Source organism: Cydia splendana, chromosome 4, assembly GCF_910591565.1.
Source record: "Cydia splendana chromosome 4, ilCydSple1.2, whole genome shotgun sequence".
Taxonomy (NCBI): Eukaryota; Metazoa; Arthropoda; class Insecta; order Lepidoptera; family Tortricidae; genus Cydia; species Cydia splendana.
The window spans coordinates 21,057,281-21,083,068 of record NC_085963.1 but is presented as its reverse complement, the minus strand read 5'-3'; the positions used below and the strand labels follow the sequence as shown (position 1 = coordinate 21,083,068).

Genomic DNA, 25,788 nt, shown 5'->3' with positions numbered 1-25,788 from the left:
ATCCGATTAAAAATTCCCCCCGCTCACACTTGGCCGATTTTATGAATAAACAAGAATGATTAATCCGACCCAATTACAACGGGGTATAACCTCGCCGCTTAATTATGTTTAGGAAATTAGGATCGATTCTAGGAACGGGACGAATAGTTCGTGGAAGTACAATAAGTAGATAATTATAATTATACCTACTATACACATACACACTACCGTGTCAAATATGTATCAAAACACACAAAAATACAGGTATATTTGTTTGTTTTGATGTTTGGCACTGGCAAGAATTGACATGATGGCAAACAGCCAAAGCACAGGACGCACATTTGCGGCAGAAAACGATAGGTGTCTATGAATGTTTGGTGTTTGCATTTAGCTTATGATACATTAACAATATACAAAATCGCCTGCCATTGTACCCATAGAAGCCACCTTCACTCTAAAACCAAGGAAACAGTCGACAAATATAAATATTTACAGTAAGATTAGTATCCCCTTGTGTTAATTTCATTCGAAGGCGTGACGAGCGTCCGCGTTTGCGTTATGTCTATTTTTGTATGGGATTTTGAAAAGCGCGCCAAGCGGGACGTTTTGGAAACAGAATCCCATATAAAATGACACTAAACGCAAAGCGTACGTCACGTCACGCTATAGAATGTTACACTAGGGGTGCTCACGATGAAAAGCCGTCAACCGACCCTCAATATTGAGGAAGACGACGCAAGGGTTCAAACCCCGGTTCGTATCGTACCAATGTGTTTTTCGGAACTTATGTACGAAATATCATTTGATATTTGCCAGCTTTTCGGTGAAGGAAAACAAACATCGTGAGGAAACCGGACTAATCCCAATAGGCCTAGTTTCCCCTCTGGGTTGGAAGAATGGAACGTCAGATGGCAGTCGCTTTCGTAAAAACTAGGGCCTACGTCAAATCATGGGATTAGTTGTCAAGCGGACCCCAGGCTCTCATGAGCCGTGGCAAAATGCCGGGACAACGCGAAGAAGAAGGAGAAGACGACGCGAGGAGGGGGAGGGAGGAGATGACGATGAAAACAGTCAGTAGTCAGTGGAGCAGATTTTTACAAATCTATTTTATTTTACAACCATCTTAAGTTTATTAATCCCTTCGCTTCAAATTAATTACGAGTACGCTTTTATCATAATTTATACAATGATTAAATCCGAACCCTTCAGTTTTTATGAATAATCGAGCCAGTTGGAACCCGATTAATACCCGGGTTCGTCATTACTCGCATTAGCGGATTGGATAGATTGCTTCTATTAGAATTCGCAAAGTATTTAAAAATCGCTGGACTGGGGTTCATTTTATTGATATATTTACGCACGCCGCACAGGTGTAAAGTGACGCTGTTGAGTAATCGCTCTCGTATACTTAATTGGAATTGCTTTGTTTCTTTATTTATTAGACAGAACACTTACCTAGAGTTACACCAAGAAAACTCTGCAGCGGTTTTGATAGCACACGCAGTGCAAGTGTTATTTCACGTCATAATTTCATAGAAGTTTGACGTTTAAAATGACACTTGCACTGCGTGGTCTATCGAAATCCCTGCAAACTTTTCTCAGTCTGACTTTAGCTATAACAATCGATAAAAAACCAATGCACTGGTAAGCTTTGTTTTACAAAAGACCTATGCAAAGGATTCAGATATACAAGTACAATATAACAAGACACAACTAATTATTAAACAAAGTCCCCCTCCGCGTCTCTCTGTATGTCTCTGTGTTCGCGATAAACTCAATAACTACTGAACGTACTTTCATGCGGTTTTCACCTATCAATAGAGTGCTTGAGGAAGGTTCAGGTGCATAATTTGTTAAGGTTTACCCGTACGAAGCCGGGTCGGGTCGCTAGTAAATAATATAACAGGTTAAAAGGTACTCTATTCACGATACTGGCTGCTATGGGACATATTAGTTGACACATATCAAAGTATATCAAAATTTTAGCCCACGCAAATTCCCATATTGTCATACCATTCCATTCACATGCGTCTTCCCATTTAGTTTGTGCTCTACTCACTTTGCATATATCTAATAGGCTTGTGCTAAAGCCGCCTCCTCCGACAAGAGCAAAAAGCCTACCAGAGTAAAACGAAGATCATATGATCCATCTAGTAGGTAAGATCTGTGGTGGATAGGAAAGTGAGATTCATTACCCAGATTACATTTACACCCGATTGTTAATTCTAACTGCCCAATTAATAATAGCGTGATGGTAAAACGATTGAATCGAGTTTAATCCGTATATTGTTGGATCGGTTGGACATTTGATTTAAAATATGAACACATACGTAACGAAAATGTCCCAGCAAAATGTCAAAACAGAGATTTATGTTACTACCCGACAAAAAATGTATCAAGCCATCCACCACACATATATTAATTATTATCAATAGCGACCACTAGGGTAACCTCAGGCCCTATACCGCGAAAAACGGAATTCGAAATATCTGCCTCACTATCGCTCGAATATGCAAGAGCGATAGAGAAAGAGATACGTTTTTTCGATGTTGGCGGTAGTCTCTGCGCTCGGTCACGACATTGCGCGACCGGCGGCAGTGGCGGCAACCATAGGTCGGAATGAGACACAGCGATCGGACCTTTCGTTCCCACCTATGGTTGCCGCCGCGAAACGTCGGAAATAAAGGTAACAAAATAAATTCGCGATACACCCGATAAAATTACTATGATTTAATATACATATCTGTATATTACTCGCTTGTGCAGATATACCTATGTGCCGTTTTCAACCAAAAGTGTACTTATTGTCGGTTGTCAATTAGGCGCTATTTCCTTAAAGGTTCAATTTGAAATCAATCTTATCGACAACCGATAATGTTGTATCATTCCATTGAAAACGTCACATATTTTAATGATCCCGAATTAAAGCGGCAAAGCGTCGCGCGTCGCTCGATATTTGAATATTGGCGAGGGATATTGCATTCCTGGGAGCCTGCCGCAATTATGAGCTGTATCACACAGTCTACTGACAGTAAGAACGCTAAAGTGTCATTCTATGGAACTTGCTAACTATGTAAACAAAAGTCACTAGTAAATTCATCATTCAGAGACAATAAATTCATCATTCAAGACAATTTCAATATGGCGGTTTGTTTACATAGTTAGCAAGTTCCATAGAATGACACTTTACATCACTAGAGTTGAACCAAGAGAAGTCTGCAACGATTTTTAAAGCACACGCAGTGCAAGTGTTATTTTAAACGTCATACTTCTATGAAATTTACCTAAATCGTTTTACCTAAATAAAAAAATATACATTTTGGACTAATAGAAATTAAAAGTCGAACATACTGTCGTGTCTCTTTTTGACCCAATGGTTGACTGGTAGAGAATGCCTTTTGGCATTAAGTCCACCATTAGTACATTTTTCTTTGTTTGTGCAATAAAGTTTAAATAAATACTGCTTGGAATCCCAACTACTAAGGCACTTCTGCTGTAGAGCAATTTAGTCGCGACAAATAGAAAATTTGGGCAACATCAAATTTGGCACTTGACATATTTCCAATGACTTTTTCACGCCACTGTTCGGAAATGTGGCAATAGATGGTCTAAAACCAAGCTGGAAAGAAGGCAATAGCTGTAGCACCTGAACCACCACTACTACAATGTTTCATTGTTATCATCATCTGTCATTGGTGACAGTTCGCTACAGCAATGAATATAATTTAAAACATAAAAAGCAATAAAAGGTCTTTTTTGGGGCAACTTTTTCCTTCAAAAATAAATTTAGGTTATTTATAGGACCAATTTCTTGTTTAAAAAAAAAACGAAATGTCAAACTATTCATTCATTCAGTCAGTTCATTCGATTCACGCTTAAGGCGTTTTTTACTTTTGTAGCTGTTTGTGGTTTTTTAGCAAAAACGCTTCTAAGTTTAGAGTCGGTTTCAAGCAAACAACAGAAAAACGCCTCTTAAATGTGATAAAAAAGTAAAAAAAGGCGGGATCGGAAAATTGTCACTGAATTGGATAGTACTATAAAATATAAGAAACACGTATCTACGCTCGCTATAAAAATGAGTTCTTCTAGTGAAGAAAATGATATCCTTACGCTGACGCCTACCGAAATTCAAGAGACAGCACAGGCAGTGGCTAGTAATTTGCTACCAGAGAAATCGCGGGCTAGTACTTATAGTTATGCAAATGTTTTCTTATTTCCTCGCAGTAGTCGTGAAAAGCACTATGTAATGCCTCTGCCGGAAACGCTAAAGATGGACTCGTATTATTCGAGGGCCTCCACTAACGTGTCGGCCCTCAAACTCACTCGTCCATCTTTTAGCGGTTTTCCGTCCTCTCCTACAATGTACTAATTCTTTCAGCGTATTCTTGTGCTAGACACAGGCCACTCATTGTACACCCAGCTGCAAAAGTGCATGATAACTTTATGAATGAATTCCATTCATAATATGTCCATGCGATTTTGCAGCTCGCTGGACAAGAGGGTTTGTGCTATACTTAGACCTCTGTGTATTGGGGACTTCACTAATACGTTTGAATGCTGTGCAAGATTGCACAACCTTTTTGTATAAATTTACCTTTTTTACGTATTTTGTTTATGGTTTTTGCTACTATTTTTGTCTATTTATTACCGTCAGATTACATTCTTAAAAAATGCGTATGCGGATTTCCTCACATTTTCATTCACCGACCAACATCAAATGATAAGAACGAGTAAATACATAGGTGTGACAAAAAAAAGTAAACTCACTTACTGATTCTCAAAGCCGCACTGCGTCAATTGACCTGAGACTCTATGGGCATACCATTCTATTCGACCGTCCCAGAATCGTTCGTAACATCGCTTAACAAGTGCATCGCCTAATGACCAGTGTAATTAAGAAACACACAAACCCGCCACCAAAAAGCCGCTCCCATACAATCGGAAAACGATCTCATTTTAGAAGGGCATGCTTACATTACCTGGAACTCGGCATGGACAGTTCCGTTACATATAAGCATCTGTCTGGTATACTCGTACTAGTTTTCGTTGTTAAAAAATGTTATACGATTTTAATAACAAAACTTCCGTGAGACACAGACATTCAATATATTAAAAACGGGTCACTCACGTATTTTAAGTCGAAAAACGCTCGACATGTTTCACTCCGTACCGAGAAGTATCATCAGGAGCATGCGTTGACGGTGACGGACCGGCGCAGACTGCGGGCCGCATGTCGATACATGTCGAGCGTTTTTCGACTTCAAATACGTGAGTGACTCGTTTTTAATATATTTAATGTTACACGATATATAATAAGAAGTCACAATCATGCTTTTTTATGATATCAGAACATTTTGAAACTACTTAAAACAAATTAGTCAAATTACTAACTAAATGTATATAGGTACTGAAATAAAATAAATCAATAAAGCTTGCACGTGCCAACCCAATCGTAAAATGAACTCCACAATTCATCTTCGAGTTTTACTTTCAAACTGCCAGTCAAAATGACGACAGAAAATCCGTCAGAATCGATAATCTGAACGGAAAGGGTGTCAGTTAACGGCCGAAGTTGGAACTGCCATTTGCAACACCAGTTACCTGGCTGACATCTGTACTGGGGCTTAATTGCAACTCAAAATGTTTATTTGGCTTTATTAGCACAATTCAGTATGCAGAAGTACGGCTGAATTTGGACTAAAGGATGACTCACGCTAGACCGGGCTGAGCCCGGGCCAGGATTTGAACCCGCGACTTCCGAATTGAAAGTTGGACGTCATATCCACTCGACAAGCATAGTGGTATGTGGTATAAGGTATCTATCAGAAATCAGAAATTTATTTGTATAACATAGGTAATAAATACAGGTGGTACTTTTAATACATTTCGATCACTATGTTTTATCCACAAATGCGGATGTACAAATTTAATGTAATGCCTAACCTAAATAATAACATGCTGCGTGCATACTTTGACATTAATAATATTCTTACAAATATCACAATCAAACTTGCAAACAATACAAAATACTAGTTATTGAAAAAAATATATATATCTATATCGTATGATGTCATAAGGTCATAACATATATATTATTAAAGAAATGATATTACAGTAACAATGTGAAAAATAATTTATATGGGAAAGGAATTCCATTTACAATATCAATTATCTATGTCGTTTTGTCTATAAGTTTAAAGTAGCACGCACACTGACAGATGAGTATCCTATTGGAAACAGATCTAATAACTAAAACTCGAATTGGACTGTCAGTGGGGAGACAGTCCAGACTTCGGGCAAACCCGGCTCGTTCGGCTCAGCATTGCTCCGAGCAATTATTAGGGTTGGCACCACTTGACGTCCTTTTGCGTGCACGACCACAGATAAGATAATTACTTGAATTTTGACAACCCTATATGTTAGGAAGGGATATCATGATTCGACCCTGAATCGCTGTCTAACTTCGGTTTTGTAGGAAGTGTCCTTTCTGTACGGTAGTACTATTACTTATTCTGTGCTGTTAGTCACTGTTCTTTATTTAATCGTGTTAATACGAGGATTACACGTGTTCTACACGAGTTAGGAGTTTTATTACAATATTCACATTATTCCTTTACCTCGTGTAAATATTTGACAAGGTAAAAAAAGCTCCCAAGATCTCATACAATATAGTAAAATACCCATGAGACGGCCCAACGCTATATTTATTAACAAATACAATTACTATACGCGTGTGTGTGGGATACACGTGTATGCCAGAATATGTAGGAGGTGGGTACAGTCGGCGTCAAAGATATGTTTACATTTTTCGCCTTATTACAAAGGAGTAAGGGGCAAAAGTGTAAACATATCTTTCACGTCGACTGTACTTGCGTCAATTATTTATTACGAGGTTTATTTATATTATTGTTGGTACCTGAAACAGTTGTATGTCTTGAAATGTGTAGCTGTAGAGAAGCGAAGAAATGATGGAATCACACATACAGATAAAAATATTACGGAAAAAAATATTTATACTTACCTAAATCCCTAATAGTATTATAAATGCGAAAGTAACTTTGTGTGTCGGTCCTCTGATAACTCTTCATGCTTAAACGGCTGAACCAATTTAGATAATATTTGGTATGGAGACAGTTTGTAGCCCGGGGAAGGACATTAAGCATCATCATCTTTCCACGCAGAACTCAGACGCGGTCATAAGAAGAAATTCGAAATTTGATATAAATTTAGAAATATATTTTAAACGATATCTTTTAATAACAAATAATTTCGGATTTTGAAGCAAATGGAGCAAAATAGGCATATTTTACGGTAAACATTAATATATTTAAGAGTCAGACTGATGTCGGTGGCGGTGGAGCTATTTCCATGCGTGTCGGTCCTCTGCCTTCTCCTTGACAGCATAATACGACATGACGTTGAGTTTTTCCTTTACTTGATCTATGTATGTACATACATACATTACAGTAATACAGTACACTTGTACAGTCAGCAAAGCTATTAGTTTGGCACCCCTGCATACATGTTTGTATGCAGGGGCAGGCGTGGCTCACTCCGCGATTTCGTCGCTTTGCTACAGGTAGCTACAAGTACATCCGTTCCACACCAATTTTGGTGGCTAGCCATAAGCCGCACGTGGCGCTGTCGCCACCTAGCGGCCATATCTATCCAGATTGTAACAGACGCGTTTTGTTAGAGAGTGAGTCTTCTGTAGGTACCATGTTCCATTATTTATTCTGTGGCAGGGGTGCTAAGCGAATAGTTTTGCTGACTGTACGTTCTCCTTGGTCCTCTCTCCGTCTCCTTGCCTCAACTCTCCCTTCAATTTACTATCAACTGTATATTTTATACTACACTATTTAATCCAGGGTAAGCCCGGTTCGCGTGACCAGGCCCCGTGACCGGTAACAATTGCGGTATCGATCGGGTTTCCGGTTTCGCCGCGGCGCCTCCCTAATGTCAATTTGATTGAGATGTTTACAAACCAACGCCTATTTTATCAGCTTTGCCTACTTTTGTTATTTCCTACTATGAAACTATTTTCCACCACACCAGCTCGTAATTCTATTAAAGTTGCATTTTATCCACAAGTGTGGCAAAGTAATTTGAAACGTCGAAACGTTTTGAGCTGAAACGTCGGCATTTAAGGTAAAAAAAAATGAAATTATATCGCGTTTGTGTAATTAAATATGTGTACAAAACGCGAGTTTAAAGTGTTATACTTAAAGTAATTTGATACAATTCTTGAGTTGTTTCCTAATGTTGGCCGGTGGAAGTGACTATTTATATGTTTAATAATAGTAACGTTCATTTGGATTTGATTTGGTTTGATTTTGTTTGATGTTTTATAGTTAGTATTTTTCTCGCGTCGGTGTGGTGAAAATAGATTTACAAAGGAATTATAATTATTTTTTTAACAAGCAAAAACGAAGTGGTAAAATTACTGCCGATGGTGAGACTTGAATTTTATTCACGGCCTCTGGATTAAATATGAAATTAAACTCATTAACAAATTTTAAATGCAACATAAAATGGAATCTTGGTCGTCCAGAAATCATGTGATCATATTTCGCCACAAGATCACGTGATATATAATTATGATATTTGTATTGGGTAAATACATATATAAAATAGAGCGGATTATTTGATCTAATTAAATTTTTGAGTAATATTGTTGTTTTTGTCTTTCCCGCTTTGAAAACAAAATTACACGTGTTATCTTCTCTGACCCCCCTTCCCCATCGTGATCGTTCGTGATATTTTTCTTACACCCACCCCCCCTCTAAACGATCACATGATTTCTGGACGACCCCTTGACAGTGCACGAGTGCAGTGCCACTGTGATTTTTATGACCACCACTTTATATTTACGGTTCATTTCATATCAGCCAGCAGAACTAGGTTAACTATGCACACAGACATCGTAACATTTTTCCTAATGTCCTCATAGAGATAACCAGCTGAAGTGTGACCATAACATCAAGAACAATCCTAGGTAATCGAAGATCTGACTTATAGTAGACATTTTGAAGTAATGACTCGACCGCTTCAGGCGAGCGAATCGGTTATAAAAAACTTTTAGGGCCGGTACGGTACATACGGACTGCAACCCGACTGCAACTTGTATGGGAACTGCACGCCGACGCGACGTTGCAGTTGGAAGTCGGCGTGCACACATCACACACACACACACACACACACACTCACACACACGCACTCACACGCACACACGCGCACACACACGCACACACACGCGCACACGCGCACACACACACACACACACACACAGCACATTGGGGCCTGTTTACACATTGATTAGTGTTTATTGCGAGTTCATACATTTGCCACTAAACTCAAGTAGCAACTGTTGCAAGTAGCAAAAACACACACACACGCACACACAGGCGTTGGAACGAGCTGCATGACATTTGCAATGACAAAGTGAAGCAATGTGCCGAAATACTTCGAATATACCTCGAATTTTATGGCTCCTCTACACGATGGGCCAGCGCCGGCCACTCCAAGGGACGCAGTCATGCGGTAGAATGAGATAGCAATATCACTTGCTCCCTCTAACGCAAAAAGGCGTCCCTTGGAGTGGCCGGCGCTGGCCCATCGTGTAGAGGAGCCATTACAGATGGCGCCAGCATTGGTATCTATCAATCCTACGCTGCGAATAGTGTCAAATTATTTTTTATGGCCTGGATACTAGCCCTTTCAGCAAAATAAATTGAGATCCCATTCGCGTGTGTACGCGCATCAATGAGAATAGAGGAGCGCCGCCGCACGATCATTAAAACTCAATAAGACAATGCACTCTAATCCAATTAGTGTAAACGTCTGTATTGCGTGTTTAATGGCGTATGCTGTCCTTATCTAAAACAGCGTATACATGTGCATGCTCATTCAGTGGTTCAGGGAAAAGGGAATTGTATTTAAGGCGCTTAATATCGTTATATATCGTATTTATATAAGAGCTTTGTTGATAAATGTCTTAAGTGACAATACACGCCGGCCTCTTTTCCTTAACGTAGTATTTTTAGGGTTCCGTACCCAAAGGGTAAAACGGGACCCTATTACTAAGACTTCGCTGTCCATCCGTCCGTCCGTCCGTCCGTCCGTCCGTCCGTCCGTCCGTCTGTCACCAGGCTGTATCTCACGAACTGTGATAGCTAGACAGTTGAAATTTTCACAGATGATGTATTTCTGTTGCCGCTATAACAACAAATACTAAAAACAGAATAAAATAAAGATTTAAATGGGGCTCCCATACAACAAACGTGATTTTTGACCAAAGTTAAGCAACGTCGGGAGTGGTCAGTATTTGGATGGGTGACCGTTTTTTTTTTTGCTTTTTTTTTGTTTTTTTTTTTGCATTATGGTACGGAACCCTTCGTGCGCGAGTCCGACTCGCACTTGCCCGGTTTTATTAATATAGTCGGTCAAACAAGTTTGTCAGTAGCAAAATGCGCGAAATTGGCACGGCTACATTTTTAAAATTTGCCGCTTTTTTCTACTGACGGAAATGGCTTGACAGACTATAGTAACGTCTTTCTCTATTTCAAAATGAATCGGTGTGGACTGTGTGGAATGTTTTAAAAGCGTATATAAAAAAAGGTTTTCTGACGTATCGGTTTTAAGATGTTTTTATAGGTGCGCTCTAATGGGCTCGCCCCTATGCCCCTTCAATTGTGTTGAAGAAAAGTTGAATGCAGTAAATAGACTATCTAAGGATTATCTTACCCGAATACGTCTAGTATATTACGTTACCATTCGAAAAAAGAACTGTTAAAACTGCATTTACCTGAAAAAATAAATAAACATAAATTAGACTCATTGCCTACATGCGTCAATAAGTACATATAAAAAGTACGCTTAAGTGCCTTATTAAGTGCTAAATTTCATTTCAGAAAAATCAGTGACTATAATATTTTAATGATTAAAAACAATCGTTAATTATAATAATTATATTAAACACGCTAATCAACACCCACAATATCAGTCAATTAAATTAAATTGATAAATCAAATTATTATTCATAACATAATTGCCTAAATCATTTAAATCTCTCGACACAACACTGCTAATTATTTGTTTTTGAAAGCTATTATTAATGTGGTCCTAATTGACGTATTATAATCATCAATAATATAAATTATTTATATCAACCGCGTTCCGTTATCTGGTGTAGTCTGGACCCGAACGGCGTACAGTCAGCAGCAGAAGTTGCTAAGCGGGCCAGGTGTTCAAAATTATCTTGACGAGACTTTATTGTTAAGAGAATAAGAGCGTGTCGAGGTAATTTTGAACACCGCGCCCGCTTAGCAATTTCTGCTGTTGAAAGTACATACAGTGTTGGCAGCGTATGACGCTCATCTAAATCCGGCCACACTTCATTTTCTTGTTTATTTTGTGTGGGGAATATTTGCGGTTGCACAATATTTAGGTTCCTGTGACGTTTTTGTTGTGGACGAAGCGATCAGAGAAATGGCGCAAAAAGTCCTAATACACCTCGGTCACGAAAAAATCAATGTGTTACTGCGAATTTGCGAAAGGTCATGACTCATTATCAGACATCGTACATTTTAAAGCAGTTTCGGTGCAGCGGAGTGGTGTTAAGGTGTTAATGGAATTGGTATAAACAATTTCAATCCTAATGATTAATTAGCGTTAATTACGTTAATATTAACCTTAATTTACCATTTCAGTTGGATTTATCTATACAAATTCCGTTAATATCACTCCGCTGCACCAAAAATGCTATAAAATTTACGATGTCTGCTCATTATGTCCCTCGTACAAAGATGAACCCTGAAAACAAAAACTCGTTTTTTTGAGAAGTCGTCTAAAAAGCGACCCCACTGCAGTTATGAAATTGTATAATTTACATTTCTTAAGACGAAACAGGAGCTGAGTTTTAAATATTTTAGGTAAATATACCCGTCTCGCTAACGGAAGCGGCACCTAAAAGTAGTGCGATAAGGACAAGGCGAAAAATCCTGCGTAAAAATCTCAAAAATCGAGGTTTCGTACTCCTCTGTTTCCTCCTCCAAAACTTAACCAATCGTAACCAAATTTGGAAATCTAAATGATTATGAAATTATCTGTGTCGGACCGTTTTGCTTTTTTGGCTAATTGATATCAGTTTTGAATGCCACGCCTCTCATTGCGGCATAGTCAATTAGGCCATTTTGGCCATTTTTGAAGGGCTCTAGCGCCTTAAAAAACAAAAATATCAAAACAAGCAAAACGGTCCGACACAGATATTGACAATATTAATCTGTGTTGAAAAAATCATTGTTCTAGCTTCAAAAACCACGGAGGAAAACGAGGAGTACGTTTGTATGGAGAAATGACCACTCCTGTTGGCTCTTAAGAATTGGTTATCGTTATCGCACATTAGACACTATGCACGTCAATGATGTGGCCCACGTGACACAATGGGGGGTTACTTCCGAGATTTTGTCAGATTTCCGGGATTTCCGTTATTTCGACGTTCGGAATTCGAACATCTGCAATTTGGAATGTGACCCGTCATGCGGGTGACATCGGCGTGGCGTGGGGTGGGTGCAAAGCACGTGCGGTGTCACATCCACCATTTATTTTTTTACCAGCTTCAATATTTCGAAGGAGGTTCTTTGTCGGGATCTTTGTGTTCCGCCCTGTTAAACACATAAGCTGTCACTCGGACGCCACGTCACCGAAGTGTCAAAACTGAAATTGAACTTTATGCATATATGCACGTAAGTAGGTCTATGTTGCTCTGTGGTCTGTGACGGATTAAGCTTAAAAAACTAAGATCCCGACAAATTAACCTTTTATGGTAACTCGTGTATTTTCTTTTCGACATATTTTATACTGTTCTTTAAGGTTATACACGACTCAATAGGGTATAATTCTTTATAAATTTATGTAGTTTCACTGCTGTCGATTGTCCTTGACATTGTTTACCAACACCAACCCTCACTTGTGTACACTCACACACACCCAACTATATCGATCCTGACCTGAGTGACCGCTGACATTTTGGTTCCAATATCGAACCAATACTTTACAAACATCGAAAACAGTAAAGGAAAACATCGTGAGGAAACCGGACTAATCCCAATAAGGCCTAGTTTACCAACCGCAGAGGGGGTTGGAAGGTCAGATGGCAGTCGTTTTCGTAAAAACTAGTGCCAACGCAAATTCTTGCGATTAGTTGCCAAGCGGACCCCAGACTCCCAAGAGCCGTGGCAAAATGCCCGGACATCGCGAGGATGATGATGATCGAACCAATACTTTAATACACTTAAACTCATTTGTGACGTCCCACGAGTAAAGATACCTATCGCCGCTCAAATACTATTGCGGTGCTATGCGACGGTGGAACGTCACATTTTACGGTTCAAGTCAGACACTCGCGCGACAAAACCATGCTAATTATTAGCATTAAATTCTAGGAAAAAACCTCATTATTTTGAATCTGAAAACTTATTCTTGAACCTTGATCCTAAACTCATTTATTTCACTTTTGTTACACAAATGAACCATTTAAATCAGCAATTGAATAGTCATTCCAATCCCAACCAACTCGCTTCTGAACAATTTGAATTGAAATCGACCTTAAGGCCGATTCCGTTTCATCAAGTTGATAAGGTTATGATTTTATATTGATACGACTTTAAGACGTGTTATCTGATATCTCTCGCGTCAAATTCGTTACTTATAACCAATCAACGTTAGCGGCTCACGTTCATACCAATCAACGCAGCGGCGCAAAATAAGTTAAAAAACCATGTAAAATAAATAATAATAAACAGTATAGGACAACTTTACTCAAATCGACCTAGTCCCACCGTAAGTTCAGGCTTGTGTTGTGGGTTTTTTTATAACAAACGATTTAAATATAACATACTTATCATTAGTTTTTCAAACAAATATTAAAAATATTTGTGATAAACACACAAATAAATGCCCTTACCGGGGTTCGAACCCAGTACCTCCTGCTACTACAGGATCGGCCTCCTAAAGCGTCCAAGCGGGCCAACCACAAAGTCAGAATGGCCGGGCACAGATTAGAAATGTATAACAGGCCAGATGGAGCTAAACTTAGTTCGGTTATGTTGGCAGTACGTGACTTGGCTTCTCTTGTTCTTGTCGCTAGCCGAGGGCAGTCTCTCAGGAACTATGTAAGTTGAAAAGTAAATCAAATATGAAGTCTAATCAAATAAAAAAATGGTACGTAAATAACACACGCGAAGAAGAATCGAATATCGGAATTTCGTTCTTCCTCTTCTGCCTCTTCTGCCTATCTTTGTAAAATATTCAAGCGATAGAAGAGTCGATTTTCGAAGTCCGCGGTAGGCTTTCTGATCTGTAGAGTGTCTTCCTGGACTGGTATTCTTTATAAAATCAGTATCGGGACCGAAATTTCCGTTTCTCGAAATTCAAAATCATTACCGAGAGGATTTGGTCACAGTTTACATCGGCTTGGCTATACAACCGGCAAGCGACGGGAATCAGAACTACCATCGATTTATTTGAATGAAAACAGGACACACATGTAATCAATGAAACGTTTTGGCAACCGGTGCGTCTAGGCAACGCCGCAGTGTTATAACGACGTATGTCCACTAGTTGTGGAACTATATGTGTCGTTTTGATAACACCGCCGTCACCGCCGCGCCGTACGTCCGTCCATATGACGCACATACGACGTGTCCAAGAGTTGTGGAACGATTTCAGTCGTTTTGGATTGATATGACGATTGAGAGTTATGGTATGGACGTTATGGTTGTTTGTTGGCCTTGAATTTAATGGAGTTTGTATTATGTAGTTATTTTCGTTACGGAGTATTTTGGGTTCGGACTTGGTAGTATGAATGAAGATGTCGTCGAAGGAAAATATCTTCATGGCAATTAGTTTATTATTGGCATTTGGCAACATGACATGGCACGTACTAACAAAATATTTTTTATTGATTAAGAAAAAAAATATTCTAATAAGTGGACAAATCGATCTATCAGACATACATATGTAGTTTAAAAACGTTTTGTGCATGATTGGAACCCATAATAGATAATGTAACCTAGTTCAAAACTAGGTATAATATTCATAGTAAACTTTGTTATCATTTTGTACACTATTTAGAACCTCTAGGGCTTTATATTATTATGTAAATGTGGTGTAATGAATTCTAATCTGATGAAATACAATATTTGAACTCAAAGCTTATTCCCATAGTTCCTAATAGTTCCACGACAGTACCTATCCTACTAACAAGCAAAAAATTCTTGTGCGTTGACTCTAACCTAGTCATTATCAAAGTTTCTTAAGAGACAAAAAGGTCAAGCAACACTTTAGCACACAAGCAGAGATTATGCAGAAGAGGTTCACAACCCTTAGAAACTTGGTCACAAATAACCAACGTTAGTCGGACCTCTCAATATGCACAATTGTAGCTTGTAGCTGTCCAAGTGTGAAAAAAAAAAACTATTTATTTCCATAAAAAAGTACTTAAGTCTACATACATATGGTTGCAAAATCTCTAGTATGAGATGCGCGGTCACTAAACTCGCGTTTTGTTGTTACCTAACTAATTCAAGTTGTGGTACTTTCTATAGAATCCTAAAAGTCCGACAGTATAGAAAATAAAGATAATATACATAATTCATGTACATTCAAACAACACCAGTATTAACACTTGACCAGCAGAACTATATTAAAAAAATTTAAAACCGGCCAAGTGCGAGTCGGACTCACGCACGAAGGGTTCCGTACCAAAAATCAAAAAAATCAAAAATTAAAATATACTTTATTCATGTAGGCCTAGCAACAAGCAACAAGCTCTTATGAATCGTAATTAATCTTAATCTAATTATCAGAGCAATTTATTGATGTTAATATTATTCCATAATAAAATTGGATTATTATACCTACATATCAAATTTAACACTAAGAATTTCACAAAAGGATCGTCAAGCATTAAAAAGATTGTATAAAAAAATACTAGTCTAGAATTTCTAGAATAAAATCTAAATGTCAAAAAAAAGCATAAGTAACAAAAGAAGTAGATAGTATTACATCGGAATATCCATTTCCTCATCAATAATCAAATATACCTAATAAATTAATAATCATGTATAGGAGCCCCATTAAAATATTTATTTTATTCTATTTTTAGTATTTGTTGTTATAGCGGCAACAGAAATACATCATCTGTGAAAATTTCAACTGTTTATATAGCTATCACGGTTCATGAGATACAGCCTGGTGACAGACAGACGGACAGTGGAGTCTTATTAATAGGGTCCCGTTTTTACCCTTTGGGTACGGAACCCTAAAAAGGACATCCAACGAAAACAAATCATAAAGCCTTTACATTAGCGCGAGAGACCGAACATGAAAAAGTAGGCCATTTAACATTACTGCCTGAAAAAATATTTTTCAACTCAAGGGCCATTCTAGCATGCAATGTGAAAAACAGACGAAAATGTGCGTTCGAGTTACAGACATAATACCTGATTAGACCTCCCAAGCGAACCAGTTATTTCGAGCGCCAATCAATCGTTCACAGAGTACCTATATGTATAGTTGATTTGTGGTCCAGTCCAATTATAATTGTCTCAAAGGCTGGATAGAGTTGTTATAGAACTCCTAAAATATATTTTGTATGACATGATTATATTCATTTGGTATAATCGATACAAGAAACTAAAAAACCGGGCAAGTGCGAGTCGGACTCGCGCACGAAGGGTTCCGTACCATAATGCAAAAAAAAAAAACGAAAAAAAAGCAAAAAAAAAACGGTCACCCATCCAAGTACTGACCACTCCCGACGTTGCTTAACTTTGGTCAAAAATCACGTTTGTTGTATGGGAGCCCCATTTAAATCTTTATTTTATTCTGTTTTTAGTATTTGTTGTTATAGCGGCAACAGAAATATATCATCTGTGAAAATTTCAACTGTCTAGCTATCACGGTTCGTGAGATACAGCCTGGTGACAGACGGACGGACGGACGGACGGACGGACGGACGGACGGACGGACGGACGGACGGACGGACAGCGAAGTCTTAGTAATAGGGTCCCGTTTTACCCTTTGGGTACGGAACCCTAAAAAGAACTGAATTCGCATCTTCTGCTCATCACGTAAACCTTGTAATGACGTTAACAAACATAATTAAGTTTAGGAATACAAATCGCAATAGTCATCAAATAGAGTCTGTTCGGAAAGAGAAGAGTCGTGGAATGTATGGGGTCCAATACATACATTCCGAACAGACTCTATATGTAAACGGATTCTAAATACACACCACTTTTCACTCTACAATTCTACATTATACTTCTAAACTTTAAGGCCAATTCAAACGTACAGTGACATCAGAATGATATTTGAATCAAGTACGAGCTAAATGCACTATAACTAAATAACATGATGACGTTCGAACTGGCCTGTTTGTTACAATAACAATTGTTATTGACAAACAACATTGTGTGTCTTGTCTAGTGTCAAAATATCTCAAATAATATAATGCAACCTCTATTTATTTATATGTCTGCGCCTTTCCCACATTCACTTGGCAACGCTCCCGGAACTACAGAATACGAGGGTGCAATTTTTTATCTGCACTCATTCCCGCCCCTATTCCAAACGCTTTAAGTCTATTATCCTTCGTCAAGGTGGTATGGTAACTTTGCCTGGCTGGTGGTGAGATTTTTTTGCGTCGTTTTCCCCTTATCAAGTGCACCGCATTACTAGAAAATGCCTTTTAGAAATGTCTTCGTTGCTTACTAAATATTTTTTAGGCGCTCTTAATGTAAGGTCTTGTTTATTTTAAATTTCCTGACCAAGATTAATGACGAGTGTCAGATTTTAATCAAATACATTTAAAATTTACTTTATTTAATTGGTTTGTATAATATTCCTATTATTAAATTTTTAAAATATTTAATTTAATGAACAGAACATTCCAATCTGATTAATTAGCTTATATTTAAGGAATGTGTTATAATAATTAAGTGTATATCAATTTAAAATGTATTAATATGTGTTTAATAAATATTAATATAAAAATACCGATTAAATTAATAGCGACTGGCGGCGATAAATCGTTAAACTAATTTTATTTCATTAATGAAATATAACACTGATTTAAACTTTCACGATTATTAAACATTATCAAACTGCACTCTGCTCTGTTGTGTGTGTTCTCTGTTTTTTTTAAGGCCGTTCCCTGAGCCAGAAATGTAAAAATACCCCAATAATTATCCTATTTTTCTAAGAAACGGTGATAGTTGTAGACGTGGGAAAAATAAATATAATTCTTGATTATATTATCTTTAATAACACAGCTTTCGATACACGATTCATAACACTTCGCTCGATAGAATTTATTCCCAAAGTAACCTCCAATTCGAATTTATACTCCAACTTTACTCGTTTCTTTACTATGTGACACTATGAAACAAAAAAAGGAGAAAAATCAATCATAATTATAATAGTAATTTGACAGCTTTAGAATTTCGATAATTTGAGGCAATATTTTTAAAATAAATAAACATCGACTAATTCTATCGTAACAAAATATCGATTTACGGCCTGCAACTCTGTCTCCGTCCCTCTTTCGAAATGAGACAGTGATGGCTGAGCGCTCGTGCCAGACGGATCTGTACTACGTGTCTCCAAAACAAATATAAGATTTTACAGGACTTTCATTGTAAATATATATTATATAGTGTCACTTATAAAAACTGTGCTGTGTTGTGTGTCCTAGTGATAAAGAAGTTATAATGGGTAACAAGCAATTAAATAAAAAGAAGACATCTCGAAAAAGACAACTCAGAAGATTCCAAGAAACAATGGAAGTAACGTAAGTAAAAATGTATATTTATTAAACAGTGATATAAAGTACTTAATTTAATATATACTTGATCGTACTAATTAGTAATCCATATAACTTGAAACATTCTAAAAATTAATAATCGCTCCATCTACCGGTAAACATTGTCATCATCTAAATAGCTTAAAAGGATATCGCGATTCGCGACGAAGTTTACACCACGCGGCACTAGCGCCGTTGCCTTGCACGGCAAAGACAGAAAACATAGCCGTCTATGTGTGCGTCGCCGTGAGTCGTAGTTACGCGGTTGCAGTGTAGTGGGCCTTCCTATAAATACGAGCACACAGTGATACAAGTAACGCACACAATTACACACAGAAAGCGTTCTTTTAGCAATCCATCCGCCTATCGAGGGTTCGAACCTCAGCTCGTGATTTGTCATGCGTCTAAAGTTTTTGCTTTTTTGTCTTTCTAGGAAAAGAAGAAAATTTGATAATTTCACAGCCGAAGATGATACTATATCTTTAGACTACATCGAGTGAGTGTAATTATTTGACTCGTGCTTTTTACCCCTACCTACGTAACACAATACACTACAATTTATCTTTATTTACAGACTGCAAAATATGGAATCAACCACTGACATTCAAAGTAACGAGTAAGTTCTAACTTCTAATTCTAATAGACTTTATTTATCCATAGAAAAATAAAAATTAATGTGGCATTATCTATGAAAAGGGACCTTATTGTCTATGGCGCTTACGACGTACTGCGTCGCGCGGCGTGGTATTTATATCAGAGCATCGTTAATAATGGCGGAAGCGCCATCGACAATAAGGTCCCTTTTCATAGATAACGTCACATATGTAGGTACCTATGTCGCGCGTAACTTCGTGCGTTGCGATAAATACCTACCTACTCACAGCGGCGGCGTACGAAAAGACCTTAGTTAGATACCTACTGGTTTCCTATCAGTGCAGATGCTTATATCTTTTTATGCTTTGAATTGATATTTTCAATTATTTGGATATATTTTGTACTTATTTTCCTGGATGGCTATTAGTACTACCTACTTAGCAAATGTTCGCCGAAAACTAAATAAAATGTCGCCAATCAATAATATCGTACGAGATACATTGCCCGCATCAGTTATTTGATATTCTCCAAGAGGTACTTAATTAAAAAAAACCGGCCAAGTGCAAGTTGGACTCGCACACGCACGGTTCCGTACCATTACGCAAAAAACGGCAAAAAATCACGTTTGTTGTATAACTATTTATTTTATTCTGTTTTTAGTATTTGTTGTTATAGCGGCGATAGAAATTCAATCATCTGTGAAAATTTCAACAGCCTGATGACAGACGGACGGATGGACAGCGAAGTCTTAGTAATAGGGTCCCGTTTTTACCCTTTGGGTACGGAACCCTAAAAATGTACACTGATAAAATGTAATAGGGTTGCCTGAGTAAGTCCCGGAAATTAAAATCCCGGGATTTACCGATTGTCCGTACTTTCGTTATTATTTTACGTATTTTTTGATGAACTGATAGTTATTTTATATTATACTACCCTACACAATAGTAAATGATTTCCTTTTCTTGAGCGTGTTGACCGATTTTTTATTTTAATAAAACTAATAATCTTGGGCAATTATTTCCATTTTCAATTTCTCGTTTACCTGTGATAGAGCATTTTTACGTAGGGTTCTGTAGCCAAATGGCAAAAAACGGAACCCTTAAGGATTCGTCATGTCTGTCTGTCTGTCCGTCCGTATATACAGCCACTTATTTCCGAAACTATAAGAACTATAGGTACTGTTGAAACTTGGATTTTCCAACAAAAATAGAAAAAAAAAACAATACATTTTGGGGGTTCCCCATACTTAGAACTGAAACTCAAATTTTTGTTTGCATCAATCCCATACGTGTGGGGGGGGGGGGATAGGTCTTCAAAAAAGATATTGAGGTTTTAATATCATTTTTTTCTAAACTCAATAGTTTGCGCGAGAGACACCTCCAAAGTGGTAAAATGTGTCCCCCCCCCCCCCTTTAACTTCTAAAATAAGAGAATGATAAAACAAAAAAAATATATATGATGTACATTACCATGCAAACTTTCACCGAAAATTGGTATGAACGAGATCTAGTAAGCAGTTTTTTTTAATACTTACGTCATAAATCGTAAATCGCATTTTTATTATGTTACTTGCTGGATGTTAATATTTGGCTACTTTGTTGCTACAAAGTATTTGACGCCGACTGTACCTGTAACCAGCACAATGGTTTATTTACTTTCAAGTAGTTTTCTCCATTGTCATCACTTGTTATAATATAGGTACCTACATAAAAATTTTGAAAGTTATTGTTCATCATCACTTGATGATAAAAAATAGTGCGAAAAATAGGAAATTCACGTGTGGCGATAAATTAAAACACGACCGAAGGGAGTGTTTTAAGTTGACATGAGTTGCGTATTACCTATTCTCACATGTATCGTACAACGTTTTACAGTACATATAACCCTTTAAATATTTGACATAGTTACGTAATGTGTGTGTGCATTATCGCACTAGTGCGGTAAAGTCCATATGTGCTGTAAAACATCATACATTTATTTAATTTTGGTTTTGACAGTGAGGCGACCAGCTCAAACATTTTGAACCCACGCATTGCACAGCTGGATGACACTTATCGGGTTCCTAGTCTATTAGAGGAAGAAGATACCCATGAGGTAGGTGATTCATGCTAATTATACTTATTGATTGTATGCAGAGAACAATTTTACCTTTTGTACTAACTACCTAGCTAGAATAACATTGTTTCAACTTCGTGTGCCAGAATTCCATCGTAAATTGATTTATCACACGATTCGTAGTCTATTATACAGGGTCTTACTTCTACTTCGGCTGCCCTAAGCAGAAAACAAGTAACTCGAAAATTTTCAAAAACGGTTTTTTTGGATTTTCGGTATCTACAATTTCAGGCGCATCTTTCACCAAAAAAATAATTGTAAAATAATGTGTAGTTTTCAAAATATTCATGTTTTTAAAATCCGAGTATCTTTTTTTGACCCTGTATTCTACGCTAAATTCAAGTATATATCCCATTTCTACGCTAAAGACAAGTAACTAAACAGAGATACTTGTAATTCATATAGATGACCGAGATACTTGAGTTTAGCGTAGATGTTCGTAACTGCGAATTAGTTTATTACAATGGTAAAACAAGTATCTCCTATCACAATCTGCGATTTAGGTCAGAAATTAGTTACATATACAAAAGGTACCTTGTTTAAAGACATACATAGAAAACAAATTTGCTTAGCAATATTCCTGTCAAAGGTGAAAAGTCTGTGACATTTAAGTTTAAAGTAAAAGTGTTGTTAAAACAAATAAAATTATCTGTATTGTCTACACTGTAGACTCTACAGTAATGAAAACAGAACACTAGAATACGCCAAAGAAAGAGGAAATCTTAATTATGCCGTATCCGTGCCAAAGGTTTTGGAAAAAAATTGAAACAAACAACAACTGATTGTATTCAATTGACCAAAAGGGAAATATTTAATCCAGGAATGATGCCAAAATTTGAATTTTTATAAAGACACTTATTATGTGGTAAAGTAAATCATTTGAGGTCAATCTCGAGAAGTCTATTAGTAGAGTTCGACCAAGAAAAGTCTACAGAGATGTTGAGAGCACACCAGTGCCAGTGTTATATCATATCTATGCAGACTTTTCTTGGTCTAACTCTACTAATAGACTTCTCGAGATTGACCTTGTGCTGTCAAAATCTCTGCAGACTTTTCTTGGTTTAACTCTAGCCACTAAAGAGATCCACCAATTACTTACCATATTAATAGGTGTATATCAGCAAAATTTCAGATCGATATGGTTTTATAAGAAATAGGTAAAACTGACTTGAAGGATTTAATTAGATTTTTACTTTGTTACAAGTAAAGGTAAATAGTAAATAACGTAACTATGTACCTAAGTATGTATTTATCTATACACGTATGTATATATCGTCGCCTAGTACTCATAGTACAAACTTTGCTTAATTTGGAGCTAGGTCATCCAGTGTAAGATTGTCCCCAAATATTGATTTTTATGAACTCACCAGCTCTCACCATTCCATGCATCTACCTCATTCCTATCAAACACGTCTGTCAAATAGGACTATAAAAAAATGCAAGTCGGACTTGCCCACCGAGCCTTACAAATTTATTTATTTATTTTTTTATTTTAAACTTTATTGCACAGTAAAAAATATACAGTGACAAAAGGCGGACTTAATGCTACACGGCATTCTCTACCAGTCAACCTTTAGGCCAAACAGAGAAGCATAGTTGGTGCGGGGTATGTAAAAACACTAAAATTTAGTTATTGATTTTTTTATTTTTTACAAATAAAAATATAGTTTTCAGATTATTCCCTGTACTTATAATGTAATACAATATTACTTGCCAAATTTCATAGTTCTATGGCAACGGGACTTCTCGTTGACCTAGCTACCTACTACCCACCTACTTAGGTACCCTTTAAATTTTGAATCCCTTGAGAATGTCGAAATATACTTACGTATTTTGGCATAAACCACCGTATCTTTATTTTTACGTTAATGTAGATGTTCGATTTTTTTCTACATCTTTAAGGGAATGTAGACTTGAGTATATGGTTTTAATTTCAACTCGATACCTCCACGCGTTTCCGAGATAAAGGATCTTGACAGACAAATGGACGGAGGACGGACGGACAACAAAGTGATCCTATAAGGGTTCCGTTTTTTCCTTATGAGGTATGGAACCCTAAAAAAGAAAAGTTCGGAAGCAGGATCCTGTAGGTACCACCCATCTACGAAGATAGAGGGTTTGTTGAAGGAATGGGTCATCGTATCACAAAATAATCTCTGAACATAAATAAAATCGATGAAATAGGTACCCATAACCATGTGTCAGAAGGTACGAGGATGGCAACATCAATCACTAATTTAAAAAAAGTCTATTTTCCAATAGAAAAGAACTTCAAAATATATAAAAAAATATTTTTTTTTTCAACCGTTTTATTATCTAACAGGGATTTTGAAGTCGATAAACCTGAAAGAAATAAAAATCAGTTTTCGGTAGCATATGTTATTAGCTTTCATTTGGTACTATTTCCTTCAGAATTGCATGAAAATTGGAAAAGTTATTGAGCTGAGAGCCAAATATGTTTAGTATTTAAGAAGCTAAAGTGCTTGCTATTTCCAAGCTAAACACGAGATACTTGAATTTGTGTAGAATCGTTCTGAGATTTTCGGGCAGTAAACTACACAGAAAACATTTTATGCCTGTACAAAGTTTAATATACAAGAATAACAAAAAATAAAGTCTGTATAAGCTTAATTTTATCGCCTTTAACATAATGGTATAAACAGATGTTACATTTTAGACCAAATATCTAACAAAACTGACAAATTACGTTTTTTTGCTCTCCTCAAAAATTTGTCAAAACTGGGTTACTTGTTTTCTGCTTAGGGCAGCCGACTTCTCTCGTTGGTTCTTTACCACCGGTGCTTTATATGTACAGTCGACGTCAAATATATGTATACATTTTTCACCTCATTACAAAGGAGTAAGGTGCAATAGGTACATATCTTTGACGTCGACTGTACATGATGTGACAAATTGTAAATGCTAACACTTACAATATATTTTATTTTCAGTTACAAATATCATTCGATGTGGAAGAAGAGCTTCCTGACAAAACCGTCGGTCGAAGAATTGTCGCAATTAGTAATTTTTTTACAAAATTACAATCGATTTGCAATCATGGACCCTTAGGATGCGGTATTCAAGAAATGCAGTTGGTTGGAGAAGTAAAACATGGGCTAACATCAAAATTTATGTTTCGGTGTCAACTATGCAAGAAGAAATTTTCTATACCAAGTGATGACTGTGGAGAAAATTACTTGGGAGTAAACCAATGTGCTGTTGCAGGCACTATTGCAATTGGTTGCGGACACTCACAGTTGCAAGAGATGCTGTCTGCCATAAACCTACCGTTGATATCCGACAAAACTTATGCTGAATGCCACGATAATTGTAGCGCGCATTGGGAGCGTGTATTAGAAGGTATGGAATTTAACGTAGTTAAAGTATTTTTCACCAATGGGAACCAATTTATCAGTTTGTTTTTTAAAAACCGGCATTTTTGTGACTGACTGACTAATAGATCAAAAACCTAACCCGCTTCCAGCTGACCTAGAAACTTGAAATTTGGCACCAAGGTAGACTATTAGGAGTTTATAGAGGGAAAAATCTAAAAACTGAAAATTATTGATAATTTGATGAAGAAAAACACGTATATCGATAATTAATTTAGACTTATGATCAAAAACCTAACCTACTTCCAGATGACCTAGAAACTTGAAATTCGGCAGGTAGACCATTAGGAGTATATAGAGGAAAAAATCTTTCAACTGAAAATTATTCATAATTTAATGAAAAAAATCATATCACTACTCCAAACGGCAAACAAACATTTACTCCTCCCTGTAATATGGAGCTGGCCTTGTATTTGATAAAACCAAGGGTGCTTTTTATTAACTTCTTCACCTTTTTTGGTTCTCTTCCAAAAGGTACCTTTTTTACATTTTATGGCTTCGTCAATGCCCATTCGGTGGGCTGTGATAGGACATTTTATTTCTATGATCATGTCATCTCCACAAAGGCCATCTGGTGTTGCACCTAGAAAAGGCAACTCAGCGTCAATGTGTAGACCACATGGCCTTATGGAGAGATTGTGTTCTTTCTCCAATTGTTTAAGAGCCATCGTTTCGTTCTCTTTGCCGTGTTTTATTGAAGACACGTGATCGATGTTGACTTTGTATAGCAGATCCTTTACAAAATTTGCGCAGTTGGTATTTGGACGTCTATTGATCACTTTTCCAAAATTTGACGCCGTTAGCAGTGTGCGTCTAAGCTCTAACCATTCCCCGCTCTCTGCT

General features: G+C 37.2%; 2 protein-coding genes across 4 annotated transcripts in view; one reads left to right on the top strand and one right to left on the bottom strand.

Annotated features, from left to right (window-relative positions):
- LOC134790217 (uncharacterized) overlaps positions 1 to 21,676 on the top strand; it is a 413,186-nt gene extending 391,510 nt beyond the window's left edge. The window contains exon 4 of the mRNA XM_063761052.1: positions 21,436 to 21,676. Coding sequence (XP_063617122.1) covers positions 21,436 to 21,550 — 115 coding nt within the window. The 3' untranslated portion in view covers positions 21,551 to 21,676. The remainder of the gene's footprint in view (positions 1 to 21,435) is intronic.
- Positions 1 to 25,788, bottom strand: part of LOC134790202 (syndecan) — a 596,526-nt gene that overhangs the window by 459,840 nt on the left and 110,898 nt on the right. The window lies entirely within an intron of this gene.